Raw genomic sequence first — 16,612 nt, 5'->3', positions numbered from 1 at the left:
AGCACAGTGAAAGTCCCACCATGCATTCAGTCTAAACAGCTTAGCATTAGGCAGGGACGCTGGATGTGTTCCCAACTTTCTCCTCATTCTGCATTGCACACTCTTTACATATTACTGCATTTACCTATATGGGATGCATTCATTATGTTCTTTGTAGCCTGAGGTAGTTTCACCCCACCCCCAAAAATCGAGGGAAATTATCTGTCATCATTTCTACTTTTCTGTTAAATATGATTTTTGTAATATTTGCTGTTGGGGGTTACAGGGGGGAATTCAATTGCGGTAAAAATGGGACCACATTTCTTTTGGCACTCCAATTACAACTCATTTTTTCTGTGCCAAAATATTACCTGTTTTGGGGCAAAAATAAATAAATGACCATGTGCTGAGGTTATGCTATGATTTCAATAGGAATTCCAACTGTCTGCCCGGCATACCACACCCACCCGATCGCAGGAGAAATGTGGCAAGGCAGCGATCCGGTTTGAATAACCCCCATAGTTATAATTTTTTTCTGATCACATCAGATATCAAATATTTGTGAAATCTTTTGGTGCCCACACACGTTGCAATTCAGCTACATTGGCTCAATGAGCAATATGACCACACGCATTGAGGCCGGGATTGATCTTGTTGACCAAGTGGTACCGCATTAACGTCTACCGTTTTTAAGGGACCCCTTGTTTCTGAAACAAAAGTCTTGTGGGCTCCCCATTCCTGTGTGTTACCTCTGACTACACCATTGATGTCACCAGATGACTACTTGATTTTCTTGATACATAAAAAGTGTGATATTGGACTGTAAAGAGAGCGGGACTGGTTTCCAAAGAAAGGCTGGCGGTATTTACTCTAAGTTACTCCCGCTGTTGTTGGCTTAGACTCCGGCCAGACAGAGCAGGTGGCTGCTGTATGCGGAAACACTGCTGCTGGTAATTAAATGCATACTTAGAAAAATTGAGTTTAATTTATTTGTCTACAAGGACAGTTGGGCTGGCACCCCTCCATCGTTAAACTCTTCGAGACACCATCACTATTCATAATGCCCAGAAAAGGAATAACTTTAATACATTCCCATTCAAACCTTACACTCCTAAACCCCAGGTCTGAAATCGGAATTCTCTATTTGGAAATGATTCCTTTCACATTTCACTTAATAGTCAGCGCTGCTCCACACACTGGTAGATCCTGTGCTGGGTCCCCCACTCGTGTTAAGGCTGCCTCCCATCAAACACTGAGAGCTGTCTGTGGCTGTACATGTTTCCTGCATCATGCCGCTCTGGGAACAGAGGGCCGGGGAGGAATTTATGAAGTGTTTAGGGAAATGGCAGCATGTGCCAATTTGGTCCCCCTAAATATGTATATTTACACAGCATCAATATTAATCAGGCAAGGCCCATGGAGAAGGAATGGCGTTTTCATCACAGGACACTGAAACAAGGTCTGTTCTACTAGAGGGGAGCAAAGTTTAACCCTTCACTGGCCAAGTCGCCCGCACAACAAGTGCGTTAAAAATCAGAACTGGCATCAAAAGATTATTATATATGTTTTTTCCAGCATATTTTTTTTATCTGTTTTTTTTTGGTATATATATATATATATATATATATATATATATACTAGGTGATTCATCGCGCCCTACGGGCGCTCTTCACACCGTCGTAAGGGGCTGCGCCCCCTTAATTTGTGAACGTTTGTATATGAGAAATATGGTTAGAATTGTATGAAAGATGCCCTGTATTGCAACTTAGGTGTCCGCGAATCGCGGGAGGGGAGGTCGCGGAGGGTGCCGCGAATTGCAGGAGTGGGGGTCGCGGGGGGTGCCGCGAATTGCAGGAGGGGGGGTTGTGGGGGGGTGGATGCTGCGAATCGCGGGAGGGGAGGGATTGCAGAGAATCGCGGGAGGGGGGTTACGGGGGCGGGGGTTGCGGCGAATCATGGTAGGGGGGGTCGCGGGGGGTGTGCCGTGAATCACGGGATGGGGGGTCACGGGGTGGGGTGCCGAGAATCGCGGGGGGGTGTGTGTGTGCCGTGAATCGCGGGAGTGGGGGTTCCGGGGGGGTGTGACGCGAATCGCCACAAGAAAAAATCAACACAGAAAGGTCAACACATGTAAATGTTGACAAAGTGTGGCACTTCATTGGTGTCCATGTCGACACATGAGAATGAATATGAAAACATTCAAAAAATGAAAAAAAAACTTCAAAAACTCATGTCAACCTTTTTCATTGTCGACCATAGCCATGTCAGTGTTTTCCATGTGCAATTTAATTCTGGAGCTGCCGCGAATCGCGGGGGGGTGGGGGGGGGGGTGGGTGCCGCGAATTGCGGGAGGGGGGGTCGCGGGGGTGGGTGCCGCGAATCGCGGGAGGGGGGGTTACGGGGTGGGGGTTGCGGCGAATCATAGGAGGGGGGGTCACGGGGTGGGGTGCCGTGAATCGCGGGGGAGGTGTGTGTGTGTGTGCCGTGAATCGCGGGAGTGGGGGTTGTGGGGGGGTGGGGTGGGGGGGTGTGACGCAAATCGCCACAAGAAAAAATCAACACAGAAAGGTCAACACATGTAAATGTTGACATAAGTGTGGCACTTCATTGGTATCCATGTCGACACATGAGAATGAATATGAAAATATTCAAAAAATGAAAAAAAAACCTTCAAAAACTCATGTCAACCTTTTTCATTGTCGACCATAGCCATGTCAGTGTTTTCCATGTGCAATTTAATTCTGGAGCTGCCGCGAATCACGGGGGGGTGCCGCGAATTGCGGGAGGGGGGGTCGCGGGGGTGGGTGCCGCGAATCGCGGGAGGGCGGGGTTCACAGGGGTTCCGGTGGGGGGTTGCCACGAATTGCGGGAGGTGTGGGGTCACGGGGTTGCCGCGAATCGCGGGAGGGGGGGTTGCGGGGGGGGGGGGGTGTGACGCGAATCGCCACAAGAAAAAATCAACACAGAAAGGTCAACACATGTAAATGTTGACATAAGTGTGCCACTTCATTGGTGTCCATGTCGACACATGACAATGAATATGAAAAAATTAAAAAAATTTAAAATAAATCTTCAAAAACTCATGTCAACCTTTTTCATTGTCGACCATAGCCATGTCAGTGTTTTGCATGTGCCATTTAATCCTGGGGCTGCTGCGAATTGCGGGGGGGGGGGGGGGTGCCGCGAATCGCGGGAGGGGGGTCGCAGGGGGGGTGCCGCCCGAATTGCGGGAGGGGTCGTGGGGGGTTTCTTTTTGCAGCGAATCGCGGGGGGGGGGGGTCGCGGGGGGTGTTTTTGCTGCGAATCGCGGTAGGGGGGGTCGCGGGGGAGCGGGTGTTTTTGCCGCGAATCGCGGGAGGGGGGGGCGCGCGGGGGAGGTTTTGCCGCAAATCGCGGGAGGGGGGCGCTCACCTGGTGGCTGTGGAGTAGCAGTGCTGGGCAACATGGGAAGGCAGTGGGTGTCTGGCACTGTCTGTGGGCTCACTGGGCTGGTTCTCTGTCACATACCTCCCAACATGACCCAATTCTCTGTTTCTAGACTTCCCCTTAATGTATGATTGCCATCACCTGTTTTAAACAGGTTAATTTCTCAGAAAGGTGTTCAGCACAGATGAAGGCAATCACACATTAAGAGGAAAGTCCAGGAACAGAGCGTTATAGACACAGACACCCACTTTGAGTGACAGATGTAGCCAAATATATAGGAGATATATATATATTTATATACAGGTTAAGCATCCCTTATCCGAAATGTTCGGGACCACGAGATAAGGGATTTTTTTCAGATTTTGGAATATATTTTATTTTCCACACTTACCTGGTCCCCTTGTGGTGCCCCGATGTCCCCCCCGATGTCCATGTTGTCCCCCGGCATCCATGGTCGCATTCAGCATCCTCTTCACCGGCACCTCCGGTCCCAGGGGTGCATTGCGCGAATGCGCAGGCGCGCCAGTGACATCAACACCGTGTCTGCGCACTTGCACAATGCACCCCAGGGACTGGAGATGCCCCTGAAGAGGATCCTGGAGGCTGCCGTGGACATCGGAGGATGAGGTAAGTATGGAAAATAAAGGGGTGGGTGGGGGGGTGGGTGGGTGGGGGGGTGGGTGGGCCCTGGGGAATTAGGTAACAATGAAAAAAGGGGAGGGTGGGAAAGGGGAGGGATATTAAATTCAAAGTTAGTACTATTTCAGATGGTATATTGCTATGGGCAACCAATCAGATCCCTATAGCTTGTAAGCTTGCAGCAGGGCCCTCTTACCTCCAAGTCTGTCTGTTGTTACCCAGTTTGTTCTATCACTGTCTACAATGGAATCTGCTGTGTTATATAAGAAACTGTAAATAAAATAAATAAATAAATACTATCTATTATCTTCTAGAAGGTGCTAAATAAATAAGACTTAGATTTTGATTGGTTGCCTATAGCAACATCCCTAGCGGAAAATAACTCCCGTCCTAGTAAATTTCCCCTTCATTGTTCAATGTACTCTAACAGTCCAGGTTTTGACGTTATCCATGTTTAAGCAGAGAAGGTTAAATCAAATAGAGGTATTTATTAAATCACCTGTGCTTTAGCATGGACATCTTTAAATCCCTGACTGCCTTGAGGTCCAAGGGGGTGATTTATCGAAGTATGGAGAGATAATAACCAATAAGCCCCCTAAAGTTTGGGAAACACTGCTATAACTTGTAAAAGAAAGTGTTTCACAGCCAATGCTAGAACATATTTGCGGCTTTTCGGGGAGGAAGGGCGGGGCTAAAGATGCTAATTGTGTTATTTAACCCCACCCCTCCTCAAGGACCCGCAAATTGCGGGATTTGAAGTACTGGGGGTGGGGCTTGATGCCATCTACATAAGGCCCCACCCCCGAAGTGCTGTTGACAGTCTCCTCTCCGGGCAACCTGAAATACAGTAGTAGTGGATGGAAATTACACTTTTTATTCATGTGATGAAACTAGATAATCAGTGTGAAGGTGGCATTGAAACAAGTCATATGTAGGATTAGAGCCTACGTTCCTACACAGCCTGCTAATGATATTTAAGTAAACAGAGTAATCACTTAAATGAAGCAACTGGTAACTGACACACAACCCAGCAAACTCCGGCCTGTCAAAATATGATAAATAGTGTGGGCGGGATGCTATATAGCAGAAATGCGGTAAAAACCCCGTTTTCGGGGTTTCTACCGCATTTCTATATGCTATATGGCGCCTCCGCAGTGTCAGCGCTGCGGAGGGAATCGCCAGCTAAAGCTGGCGAATCCCTGCAGAAGCCTATGGGCTTCTTACCGCAGCGCTGTTTGAGGGATCCGTCACGGATCCCTCCCAGCGTGCCCTGCGGCCGGCGCCGGGGTCTGCTCATGCGCAGATGGACTCCCGGGTCACAGACCCGGAAGTCCAGCGCCGGCACCGCATCGCAAGGGACAGCTCTTACCGCAAGAGCTGTCCCTTGCATGAATAACGGCATATGTTATAGCATATGCCGTTATTAAAAATGCGATGTCCGGCGAAGGGGGGCCGCGGATGTTATAACATCCCGCCCTGTATATCAGGCTTATTTACTGATCAGTAATCATGCTCGCAGCTGCGGCTGTATCTTGTCTCTGACTTGTTGTGTTCCTGAAGGCGGAGGCCCTGAAAAATCTGGTTTACATCAAGTCACAATTTGCAAACACTGTCAACAAATTAGCTGTGAGGAATTTGTGTTGTCTTCTATTGAGCACCCTCATAAACACAGCATTTAGGGAAGGTCAAAGGTCATGCCTTATTCCATCATTTGATTAAATGCTATTTATCTCTACCTTGTCTATTGATATCTTTATCTGATTGACCTGACAACTGTTCAGGCCTATCTGTGTAGCTAAATTACAAGTCATTTAGTAGCTGGAAATAACACACAAACATGATTGTCGTAACCATTTATCATTAAGACTCCTTATTTGCTATTTATTGTGATTTAAGATAAACTGAATTTTGAACTAAACACATATTTCTGTGTGATTGGCTACATGTATACTGATATATACAGTAATTGCTTGGATATTTGTAGAACTGCGTAACTTGCCTCCTCTTTGGCCGCTGTATGACGTTCACCCGGACAGAGCAGGAACTGGGTGAGCGCAGCGGCGGGAGGTGGCAGGATCGCCTGGGAGAAGGCGGGAGCCAGGTGAGAGCAGCGGCGCGACAGGTGAGCACAGCGGGTGGGTACGGAAAGTGGTGGGAGGGTACAAGAGGCGGCTGCTGCTGCTCACCCAGCGCCTCCTCCCTGCCTTAATCCAACATATTATATTATAAAATCGGAAAAACTTTTTATCTTTAGCCATGACTTACTTTTCATTTGAACGCTTTCCAATGAATTGGGGGTGGGTGCAGCTGTCATGTGACGTCATTCGCCCGCCCCCAGCCGCCACCGTTTATGTGGGCAAAACACCCCCTGCCTGCCAATCAAATTACCAGCAATTAGGGCAGTGAAAACATTTTTGGATGAACCCTTATACTTCATAAGGGATCATTCCAAAACGTCACGTGGAAACATATTAACTTTTGGGGCTCCTAAATGTTTACAGTTATAAAAGCCACGTATAGAGTTCTGTAGTGAATTGGTAAAGCCAGTTGTGGGCTGTGTGAGAGTGGGGAGCACAAACTTAGTTGATACAGATGGAGCGCCGGTCAGCCAGCCTGCAGGATCGCCAGATGTCCTGAGCTGGCACAGGCTGGCAGACAGAGGGCGAGATGTACTAAAGGGAAAATGTGGTAAAACCCCTGTTTTACCGCATTTTCCTATGTACTATTACCCGGCTGCACCGTTATCGCAGGGCAAGGTATCGCCACCTTTGGGTGGCGATACCCTATAGAAGCCTATGGGCTTCTTTTCGCCGCCCGCCGCGTCGCCGCAACCCTGCCGCCTTGCCGACCCCCCCCTTACCCCCCTCCCTTGGGCTTACCTTCTTGCAGGTCCTCCTGGACCCCGGAAGGTAAGCCCTTCCTCCCCCTATCAACGCAGCCGGACGTCCTTCCGGCTGCAGGGGGAGGAGGAGGTGCCGGGGACAGCCTGCTTAGCTGTCCCCGGCGTGTAGGCAGCAGAAGCCGGCTGGGAGGTGATGGAGACCCCCCCCCCCAGACCAGAGTACAGGTATCGCGGGGGGGCTCCGTTACCGCACCACGATGCCAGCCACATATGTGAGTACATATGCGCTGGCATCGCGGCGGGGGCACGAAGGGTGGCGATGTATTTTAATACATCTCGCCCAGAAGCACCATCAGACGGGATGCGCGAGCATCTCACACGCTCGCACATCCCCGTCAGCATGGCAGCGGAGAGTGGCTTCCCTGCCCGTATCTGCTTCAGGGAGACGGGCAGGAGGGGTGGGGACTGCGAGCGGCTACAGGGGAGCAGCGGGGAGCCGACGGAGGGCGGCGGTGGGCTCCGACAGAACGGGGTTGAGCATGTTAGAGCATACGTGATTAGTATCACTGTGGTAGCGGGTGGAGGGTGCGAAGTGGGGCGGTGGATGTTACGGCATCCCGCCCCCTAACCTAACATCTCGGTTATACCTGTTCACCTTGGCCATGGTGAGAGCTGCTGGCTTACACACACTGCTGTCAGGGGCGGAGACTTATATTCTAATCTGAGGTGTGATTTTGGTAATTGGGGGTGTGGCTTGCACAGGACAGAAAAGAGTGTGGCTAAATGATGGGACTCAGCACGCCATGACTAATAAGGTAATGTGGCCTATCCAAGGCACACAAAGCTGTCCTCTTACTGGGGTATGTCATGCTGGAATGTGGAAATAAAAACATCCGCAATTTTATATAAGAAACATTGCTCACTGTTTCTCTTTAGCCGCATAAAACAAACTACAGTACTATTTTTATTCTAGCGAAATATTTAATTGGTATTTGTACAGCAGCCAAGGCATTCATTAAAATAGGACTAGAGCAGTATGTATTATTAATAGCATGTTATTCTAAACTGTTTGGCCTTTTTAAGAACAGACTGTCTAACCTCATTAGGAAATACACGAGGACGGCGCTGAATATTCAGCTGATTGTATCATCTAGGCTGCAGGAACGCCGTGTAGCTGAAAAATCGTTTTGTATTGTTTTCCATTATGAGTACCCAGCCAATCTGTCCTGAAGTTAGTGCATTAATGTATGTTTCTCCAAGTGTTAAGATGCGTACACACTGGCCTATATATCGCATACCTCCCTACTTTCCCACTTTCCGCGGGACCATCCTGTTTTTTGGGGACGTTCCCGCCCGAGGCCGACAGTGTCCCACGGCAGGGGTTGGGGCATTTAGGAGTCCCCCCCCCTGTCACCCATAAATAGACAGGGTGTGGCCTTATAGGAGCGTAACTAATACAGACCACGCCCCCTTCCGGTAGGTAATGTTGGGAGGTATGATATCGGCCATTCGATTGAACGACCAATATATTGATGCACAATCGGCCAGTGTTTACCATTGATATACTGTATTTTTGAACAGTGCCGTCTACAGGTATATCGCGTCGGCTTTGCAACACAGCCGATGCCCAATATATCTAAGTATCGGTGCATCGTGCTGTGTGTACAGGTAATCCGCCAACCGCCCGTACAGCGGCGGTGGAAGCTAACGGTGATGAACAGTTCAAGGGACAGGTGCATACAAATGTGTTTGTGATGTCAGTCCTGAAGGATCGGGCAGTGTGTATGGGGAACATGCTGTACGATCCGTGTGGAGATATATCTGCAGATCAATTGATTATATCTGAAGATCGATTGATCTGCAGATATATCTTTTAGTGTGTACCCAGTTTTACAGCTACAACGCCCAACAAAAGCTGGAGATACTTGGGGCAGATTTACAACAAGTGATCACTGCTTAAGAATGGTTCTCCAATCAATTGGCTCCTAACTGTTTTTTTTTTAAATCACATATTAGGAGCTGATTGGCTGCAACACATTTAACATTTGTAACAATAACAAAATATCACTCATTGTTGAATCTGCCCTATAGTTCTTCTGTCTGGTTTATGGACATGATGGAAAGATATCGGAGTCTTCACTTGAATATAGGTTGATATAGGTTTTATTCAATGGTATTAATACTTCATAATAATACTTCAATCCAATTAATACTTACAAAATTAATACATGTTTGCAAAACACTTGCCACACTTACACATTTTTGGGTTGTACTCCCCACAGCCCCAGAAGAATGGGTGCCCTTCCTGCATTCTGTCCACTTCTTAGTGAAGTGGGCAGAATGGGGGAATTAATAAACTAAAAACCACAGTTCTGTCGGAAGGGGCAGGGCCTAATGATGCAATTGTACGCTAATCACATCATATTAGCCATGTCCCTATGCAAATACTCCCCAATCCCAGTTTACCTTGCCAGGGGTGGGGCTTATTTATTGTATTAACCCCGCCACCATTGCGGCCACCGAGTAGGTTCTGGGCTGCACATAGACTGCACACAGTGGAAAAAATCATTCAATGCTGAGCGGCTTGCAAAGGATTTACAGCTGTTTGCAGCATTGCAATATTTTTGCAAGCCGGCAGGGCGGCGAATACCCCAGTTCAGAGGGGAAACATAAAAAAAATCCATTTTAGACTGACTTTTGTTACCGAAGGGGAGGGACGGCGACCGTCTAATGATTTCTGTCCCCTTTGGCCACATGAGAGGGGGTGTGTTCTTGTACACTAGCGAGGGGATGCGGGCGGCAGAGGGGGGGGGGGCTGGTCATCCTGTAGGTGGCACTGACCTGTTCACTAGGGTCCGAGTACATGCAGCCTAGCGAACAAGGCTGAATTAGACCCAATATGCGCTGAGTACCACGAAATACGCTGAACTTTGCTTCAGCACCATAATCCTTGTCATTTCTTTTCTACCTTTCACAGGCTCTATCGAGGGCCAAAAAATACAATCTTAGATTTAGCCGACTTGAGTTGCCCTGTTTGAGAAGCTGAGTATATTTTCCCCATATCCCTTAATCCAAGCCGAGTGATCAAAATCCAAAGGCGTTACTAATGAGGTCTGACCTCCTCCCTCCCACACAAGCACACATTGCCATTATTGTGCCCTGATTAATGGCAGGTCATGTTAATTATGGCTGCAAAAAGAAAACTGAAGAGGTCATTTGACAAAATCTGTTAGTAGCTTGGATTATGCCCGCCACCGGTTAATGTTTGCTGAAACCCTTCTCTTTAAAAGGTTCCTTTCAAAACCAAATTTCGGCAACAGAACAGTACTTCAGGGGAAAAAAATAGCTTCAGAAGGACGTACGTGGAAGGATCATAAATCTTAAGAATCCAAATGTTATTTTCCAAAGACTGAGTAATAATTTTCCATCATTTCCCTGAGTAAATAACACACATTTTATTTATTAGGTGGCATTTTCTCCGGCCACTCCGACTTAATAAGTGTGTTTATTTTGAAGTCAGAGGCTGAATAGTCTTTAAGGAAATTGTAACTGAGAGCTGGTTTGATATGAAAGGTCCAGGGTCAGTATCTCCCGCGGGATTGCATCGCTCACCATTCATCACAGTGGCCATAGGAATAATAATAAATACGCCTGCGGTTCTAAATGATTTTGACCCAGCACAGAAGGAAATAAGACACAAGATGAAACTGGATACAGCGCATTTCCAAAATATAATTCCACATTTTTTGCGGTGCATTATTTTGAACTTTTCTCCGGGAAAGTTGGGCAAGTCTTCTGCATGACTCCCTTTCATGGCCAAATACGTCATTGTAGCCCCACTCCCAGTGGTGCTGTAAAGCAGAGGGCGGAGCTACAATGACGTGGGTATGACCCCGAGTGGTCCACATTCCCATCGACCATGCCCCCTACACATGAAAGAAAGGCGATAAGGACGTGCGGGGTCAACTGGTTTTGGATATCAGTAATACTTAAGTGAATTTGCTATTTCATTGTGAACTGATATTTTAAGGGTTATGTGCAGCCCTTTCGGATTGTTCGTATTCCCCCAACCCAATGTTTTTAAATTTTTTTTTTGCTGTAATTATGGGGGAGATGAACTAAAGCTTAGAGGGAGATAACATGGAAACCAATCACCTTCTAATTGCCATTTTAGAAGCGGTTTTTGAAAAGTGACAGATGCTGATTGGTTGGTTCTTATATCCACTATTTAAGGCCCATACGCACTAGAAGATTATCTTTCCAATCTGGCTGGTTGGAATGAAAATGTGGACATTTTTGGGAACAAAGGACAATTGACCATTTGCTCCTAAACATGGAGAGCAGACACAAATTGGTCCTACAGAAAAATTGGTCAATTTAAGGACCATACGCACTAAAAGATATGAAAGACAAAAGATATTTGTGAACAGTTTCATTCCAACCAGCCAGATTGGAAAGATAATCTTCTAGTGTGTATGGGCCTTCACTCTCTCTGCACTTTTTTATACATCTCACCAAAAAGCCCGTTGTCAGTATAAAGTCATGGCACAAAATATCAATTTATATTATATAAGGCATCTCTAATTAGCAGTCTGTGTATTTTTGCAGGCAAAAAAGGCAATAAAAATCTAAAATACAGTACACTTTGATCTGATTCTGAATTGAAACTGTGTCTAATAATGTGTTAGGAATATATGTGGGAAAATGACATTAATGTACTGTATGCTCCAACAGTGGGTTTGAAAACAGAAATGGCAGTGGAGGTACAATGATGGGTTTATAAAGGTGCCCTGTATGGGTGGGTGCCGGATGGGATCCCGACAGGCATTTACCCGACGTCGGGATCCCGACTGTCAAAACACCGTCAGCCGGGTTCCTGACAGCCATTGGCTATTATCCCTCGTGGGGGTCCACGAATAGGTGGCTCGCGTCGGTGGCTCGCCTAGTGAGCCACCGTGCCCGCAGCTTGGCGAGCACAGTGTGGCGAGCGCAGCGAGCCCGCAAGGGGCTTAGTTGCGCTCACCATGCTGTATGAGTCTGGCCAGTTGGGATCCCGACGTCGGGCTAATGACTGTCGGGATTCCGACTGTCGGACCCCTGTACCACACCCTTTATGGGTGTATTGGTGCATGTATTGGTGCGATGATGTGTTTTGAACTAGATGCAATGTGATCTAGTTCCAAAAGTACGTGCCATACATACTTTTAGTACTTTGAAATGTGATGTCCATCGCTTTGCATGACCAAAACACACCATGTGTGGACACCTTAAGTCACAAGATATCACCAAATCACATACAAAAATCAGATTCAAGTAGCCCCAGTGTTCCATCACAACTGCCTTTGATTTGTGATTACTGCGATGTCTGCTAATTATGTCAAACGAATGACATGGGGTTTTTCACTTTTTTTGTCCTGAATGTTGACACAGTTGACATGAACATGTCGACGTGGACACCATATCGGTGCACCACATCCTCTCGCCATGCTTCAGGCGCGTGCCTGGCTGTGCTCGGCACACTATTTTATTCTCCCGCCATGCCCTAGTGGATGGTAGGGCATAAAATACCGCCTGTTGGAACGTGTCTGCTCAAAAAAACAGTGAAAAACCCCATGTCGACCTTTTGACTGTTGACCTTGCCCATGTTGACCTAATGCTTGTGTCAACCTAATGACCCTGTCAACCTTGCGAGGGGATGCGGTGCACTTGAAACTGTGTCCATGTCGACAGTGTTGACATGCAGGTCAAAAAACAATGAAAAACCCCATGTCGAACTAATGCGTGTGTCGACCTAAACCCATGTCGACCTAATGTTTGTGTCGACCTAAACCCATGTCGACCTAGACTCATGTCGACTTTGACCCATATCGACCTAATGCTTGCTGACCTAGTTGCTGTAGACAAAACGATCCACACCCGGAGTTGATTGGTCAGTACTCTCCAGTCCCACCCTGTAGCCGTTTCCACTATATCAGTCATTATGATATCTAAGTAAAAATTTCTGGATTCTTCCTAATTATTTTAGTTTTCCACCCATGTACACAGCAGATTTTCAGTCACAATTTATCATTATTGAGTGTCAATTGGTGTCAGCTTTTACATTTCCGAAGAACAAAGCCAGGATATGTTTTGTTCATGTCAAAGTGGGAATTGTAAGTAATGTTGCGGATATGGGAAGCTGGAGAGGAGAGTAACAACCTGAATTGTGAGGGGCATGAAATGCGTTTTAGATGAATAAGGGTCAGGGTTGATTTGCAGGGCTGACATTCACGTGCTTCCAGTAAGAGCTGTAAAACTCTTTTAAGTTACACTTCAAGCGCTTGATTTGTACTTTTCAGATGAAGTGGGTTTAGTGTTGTATGTGTACAGTATGTGTGCTGGTGTGTGTGTAGTTGCTGAGGTAGGGTCCAAGGAAGTATTGTTATATCACTAGCAGTTATGGGAAAATACTGGTGAAATAGTTACAGTATTTGCTATTAAAACAAAATTAACAATTTTGCTTTAATCAAGTTGGTACACTTACAATCCAGTGACTCTCCATCTGTTAAACTACCGTTCCCATAATGCTCTGCCTAGGGGCACAGCCAGAAACTTACGGGACCCATAGCCACATTTTGAAGATGCCCCGTCCTAATTCTTCTAGAGAGACACCTCTCCGCATCAGATGTTATGTTTATGCCTTAGTTTATTTTATGAACCATAATAGTACCCTGATTCACTTTATGCCACATTGTAGGACTGCCAGTACACATTATGCAACCCAGTACCTTCAAATTACATTATGGTACATAGTGTCCTCATTTTATTATACCACACTATAGTGCATGCGCTTCAAATTGTGGCCACATTATAGTGCCCAAATACATTTTATGTAACTTTCACTTTATACCACATTACATTAAGCAGGTCCTGGGACGAAAGCATATCCTCCAACTTCTGAAGAGCAAAAAAAAACCCGGTACAAATTTAGAAATGGGGTGTGGCCATGGGTAAAGGGGACATGGTCACGCCCACTTTCCTATATTTATTTATTTATTTACAGTTTCTTATATAGCTCAGCAGATTACGTTGTGCTTTACAATGGTAGACAGTGATAAAACCAACTGGGTAACGACAGACAGACTTGGAGGTAGGAGGGCCCTGCTGTAAGCTTACACTACTTACAATGTGCAGTTGGAGACCCCCAAAAAAGGTACAGTCCATAAAAAAGTTACTGTACCTGCCAAAAAAGTTGCAGATGGAGGGTATGCGAAAGTAGATATTTGTAGGCCTCAATTCAAAATTTTGTAAGGGCCACCCAATGGTGAAAAATATATATAGGGCAAGTCATTTTGACAGAGGGTCCCTCTTGGCTGTGGGACCCATAGCAGCTGCACTCCTTGCACCTATGTTAGCTACTCCCTTGGCTCTGCCACTGACCATTCGGTGTGTACAGTATAACTTGATTCTTATAGGCAAAAAAATGTCACTTTAAGCCACTTACTTTAGATCTTTAAACAAGTTCTTCTGAGTTTGTTCCATAATAAAGCACAATACAGATTGATTATATTATGTTTCAAAGGCCTATAAAATAATTAGACATAGAAAGAAACTTACCTGGAAGTAGTTAGTAGTTAGTATGCGAGGCACCGGTCATACTTGCCTACTTTCCATTTCACCTCTCCGGGAGAAACCCAGAGAGGCAACACGTCAGGGGACGCGGGAGCAAGGCTGACATCATGCCCCCCCATGCCGGAAAACTCTGTGATTCGCGGGTCGCGGGAGGGCGCGGGGCTTAAATGCCGCGAAATGCCGCAATCGTGTCATTTTAGCCCCGCCCCCTCCCCGCAGACCCACGATTCAGGTAATTAAACCAGCGGGCAAGGGGAGAGCGGGGGCTATCTCCAGAATGCGGCAGACTTGCCCACCTTCTCGGGGGACCAGGAGAAGGACCCGATTTCCGGGAGGCTCCTGGCCGGGTAGGCAAGCCCGGCACCGGTCCATCCACAATGTTATTAATCTTAGAGATGTCAAATGCCAGGACTCAGCTGTCATATGTCAGGGACCAGCTGTGCTTAATAACCTTTGCAAACATTTACCTTGATGTAGAACTACAATCTAGCAAGCTGAGACTACACTGAGACCTAGTTAATAATATTGTATAAACCGCATTTGTGTACCGTAACACATAGCAACCAGACTTTTGTTAGAACAATTTGCATTGTACTTGTTTGAGCTGATATAAAATTGCTTGCCATGCATTACATATTTGGTCTTTATTAAGTAAACATACAATTATTATATGTGGTATTGAAACGAACAGTGTCCATAGAAACAGCATTTATAATTCTACGCTATTCTTTGGATCTTGATGATGGGAGAGATTTATGAAAAATATGCTCTGTTGTCCTTCGTAACCAATGAGATGTTTGCTTTCATTAGTCTGTAGAACAAAAATGATAGAAAGACTCCTTTTGGTTGGTATGTCAACAGACTCACAAATGTCCCCATTGTATGTTGCGAAATTACATGGAAGCGATCGGAGGCTCTAACATTGTGATATTTTCTTCATTCTCAGGTTTTATTTGCTTTAAACCAGACGCTGCTGCAACATGAAAGTTTGCGGGCGGGGAGTTTCCAAGCCCCCTACACAACAGAGGACCTCATCAAACATTACAACTGCGGAGACCTCAATACTGTGATCTTCAATCACGATACTTCCCAGGTTTGTGCTGAATAGGTGACATCCAGTGGCGTAACTACTGTAAGGCAGCCCAAGCAGCCGCTTGGGGGAGCAAGCAGCAGCAAGGTCTGTGTGGGCGCTGGCACCCGCTCGATGCACTGACATGCTGCTGCTTGCCACTGCCCACTGACTGAGCACTGGAGGCGAGTCAGCCTCAGAGCTGTCAAATTCCCCCACTGATTCAATTGACTGTACACAGAGCCGGCTATTGGCTACTGTGTACAGGATGGGGGGGGGGGTGGATGGGCGTGCTAGGGCGGCCTGGGACGTGTCAGAGCCAAGGGAAGCAGCATGCATTATGCGTGTGTCGCCATCACGTCACATGCTGGGGAAACATGCTGGAGACGGTAGGGGGGGGGGGGGGGGGGGGCGCCACAAACTTTTTGGCAGGGGGGAGCAAAATTTATAGTTTCGCCACTGGTGACATCAAATACCATGCAAAGTCATAAAGTCATTTACTGAACACTGCATCACATGAGACAGTCCCTATGACCTTCCAAGTCATGTCCATTAAGTTGCTTGATCCTCTCCCCCAAATAGCGTCTTTATTGCTTCTGCAGATGGGACCATATCATGAAAATTATAGTATTTGTGCGGGCGAGATGAAATTCTGATATGCTGGTGTGCAGGAGGCAAGGATTGGAAATGGAAAAGGTATTCAGCATAGCCCAACAATGTAAACAGCAACAGCTGCACTGAAGTCACTTAGTAATACTTTGACCTGATGCCTTGGGGCGGGCGGCCTTTGCTGGCCTTGGGTGGACCCATGCCCAGGATTTGAACTATGCCAAATAGAAAGGTGGATTTGCTGCCACTGTAAAGGAAGTCAAGACTTCCCAAATAATGGGGATGATTCAGGTTGGTTTGCAAAAGCTATCTTCTTCTTTAATGGACAAAACCATACTGCACTGCAGGTGGGGCAGATGTGACATGTGCAGAGAGAGTTACATTTGGGTGAGTTATTTTGTTTCTGTGCAGGGTAAATACTGTACTGGCTGCTTTAT

At 46.7% G+C, this 16,612-nt stretch overlaps 1 protein-coding gene across 2 annotated transcripts in view; it reads left to right on the top strand.

The window, feature by feature from the left end:
* TRABD2B (TraB domain containing 2B) overlaps positions 1-16,612 on the top strand; it is a 245,516-nt gene that overhangs the window by 100,519 nt on the left and 128,385 nt on the right. Inside the window, exon 3 of one of the 2 annotated variants that reach the window (XM_083157355.1) lies at positions 15,444-15,590. The exons of the other annotated variant lie outside the window; for it this stretch is intronic. Coding sequence (XP_083013481.1) covers positions 15,444-15,590 — 147 coding nt within the window. The remainder of the gene's footprint in view (positions 1-15,443; positions 15,591-16,612) is intronic. 2 annotated transcript variants of the gene reach the window in all.

The sequence above is a fragment of the Crinia signifera genome, chromosome 8, assembly GCF_055691185.1.
Source record: "Crinia signifera chromosome 8, ASM5569118v1, whole genome shotgun sequence".
NCBI classification, from domain to species: Eukaryota; Metazoa; Chordata; class Amphibia; order Anura; family Myobatrachidae; genus Crinia; species Crinia signifera.
This window is presented reverse-complemented; position numbering and strand designations above follow the sequence as displayed.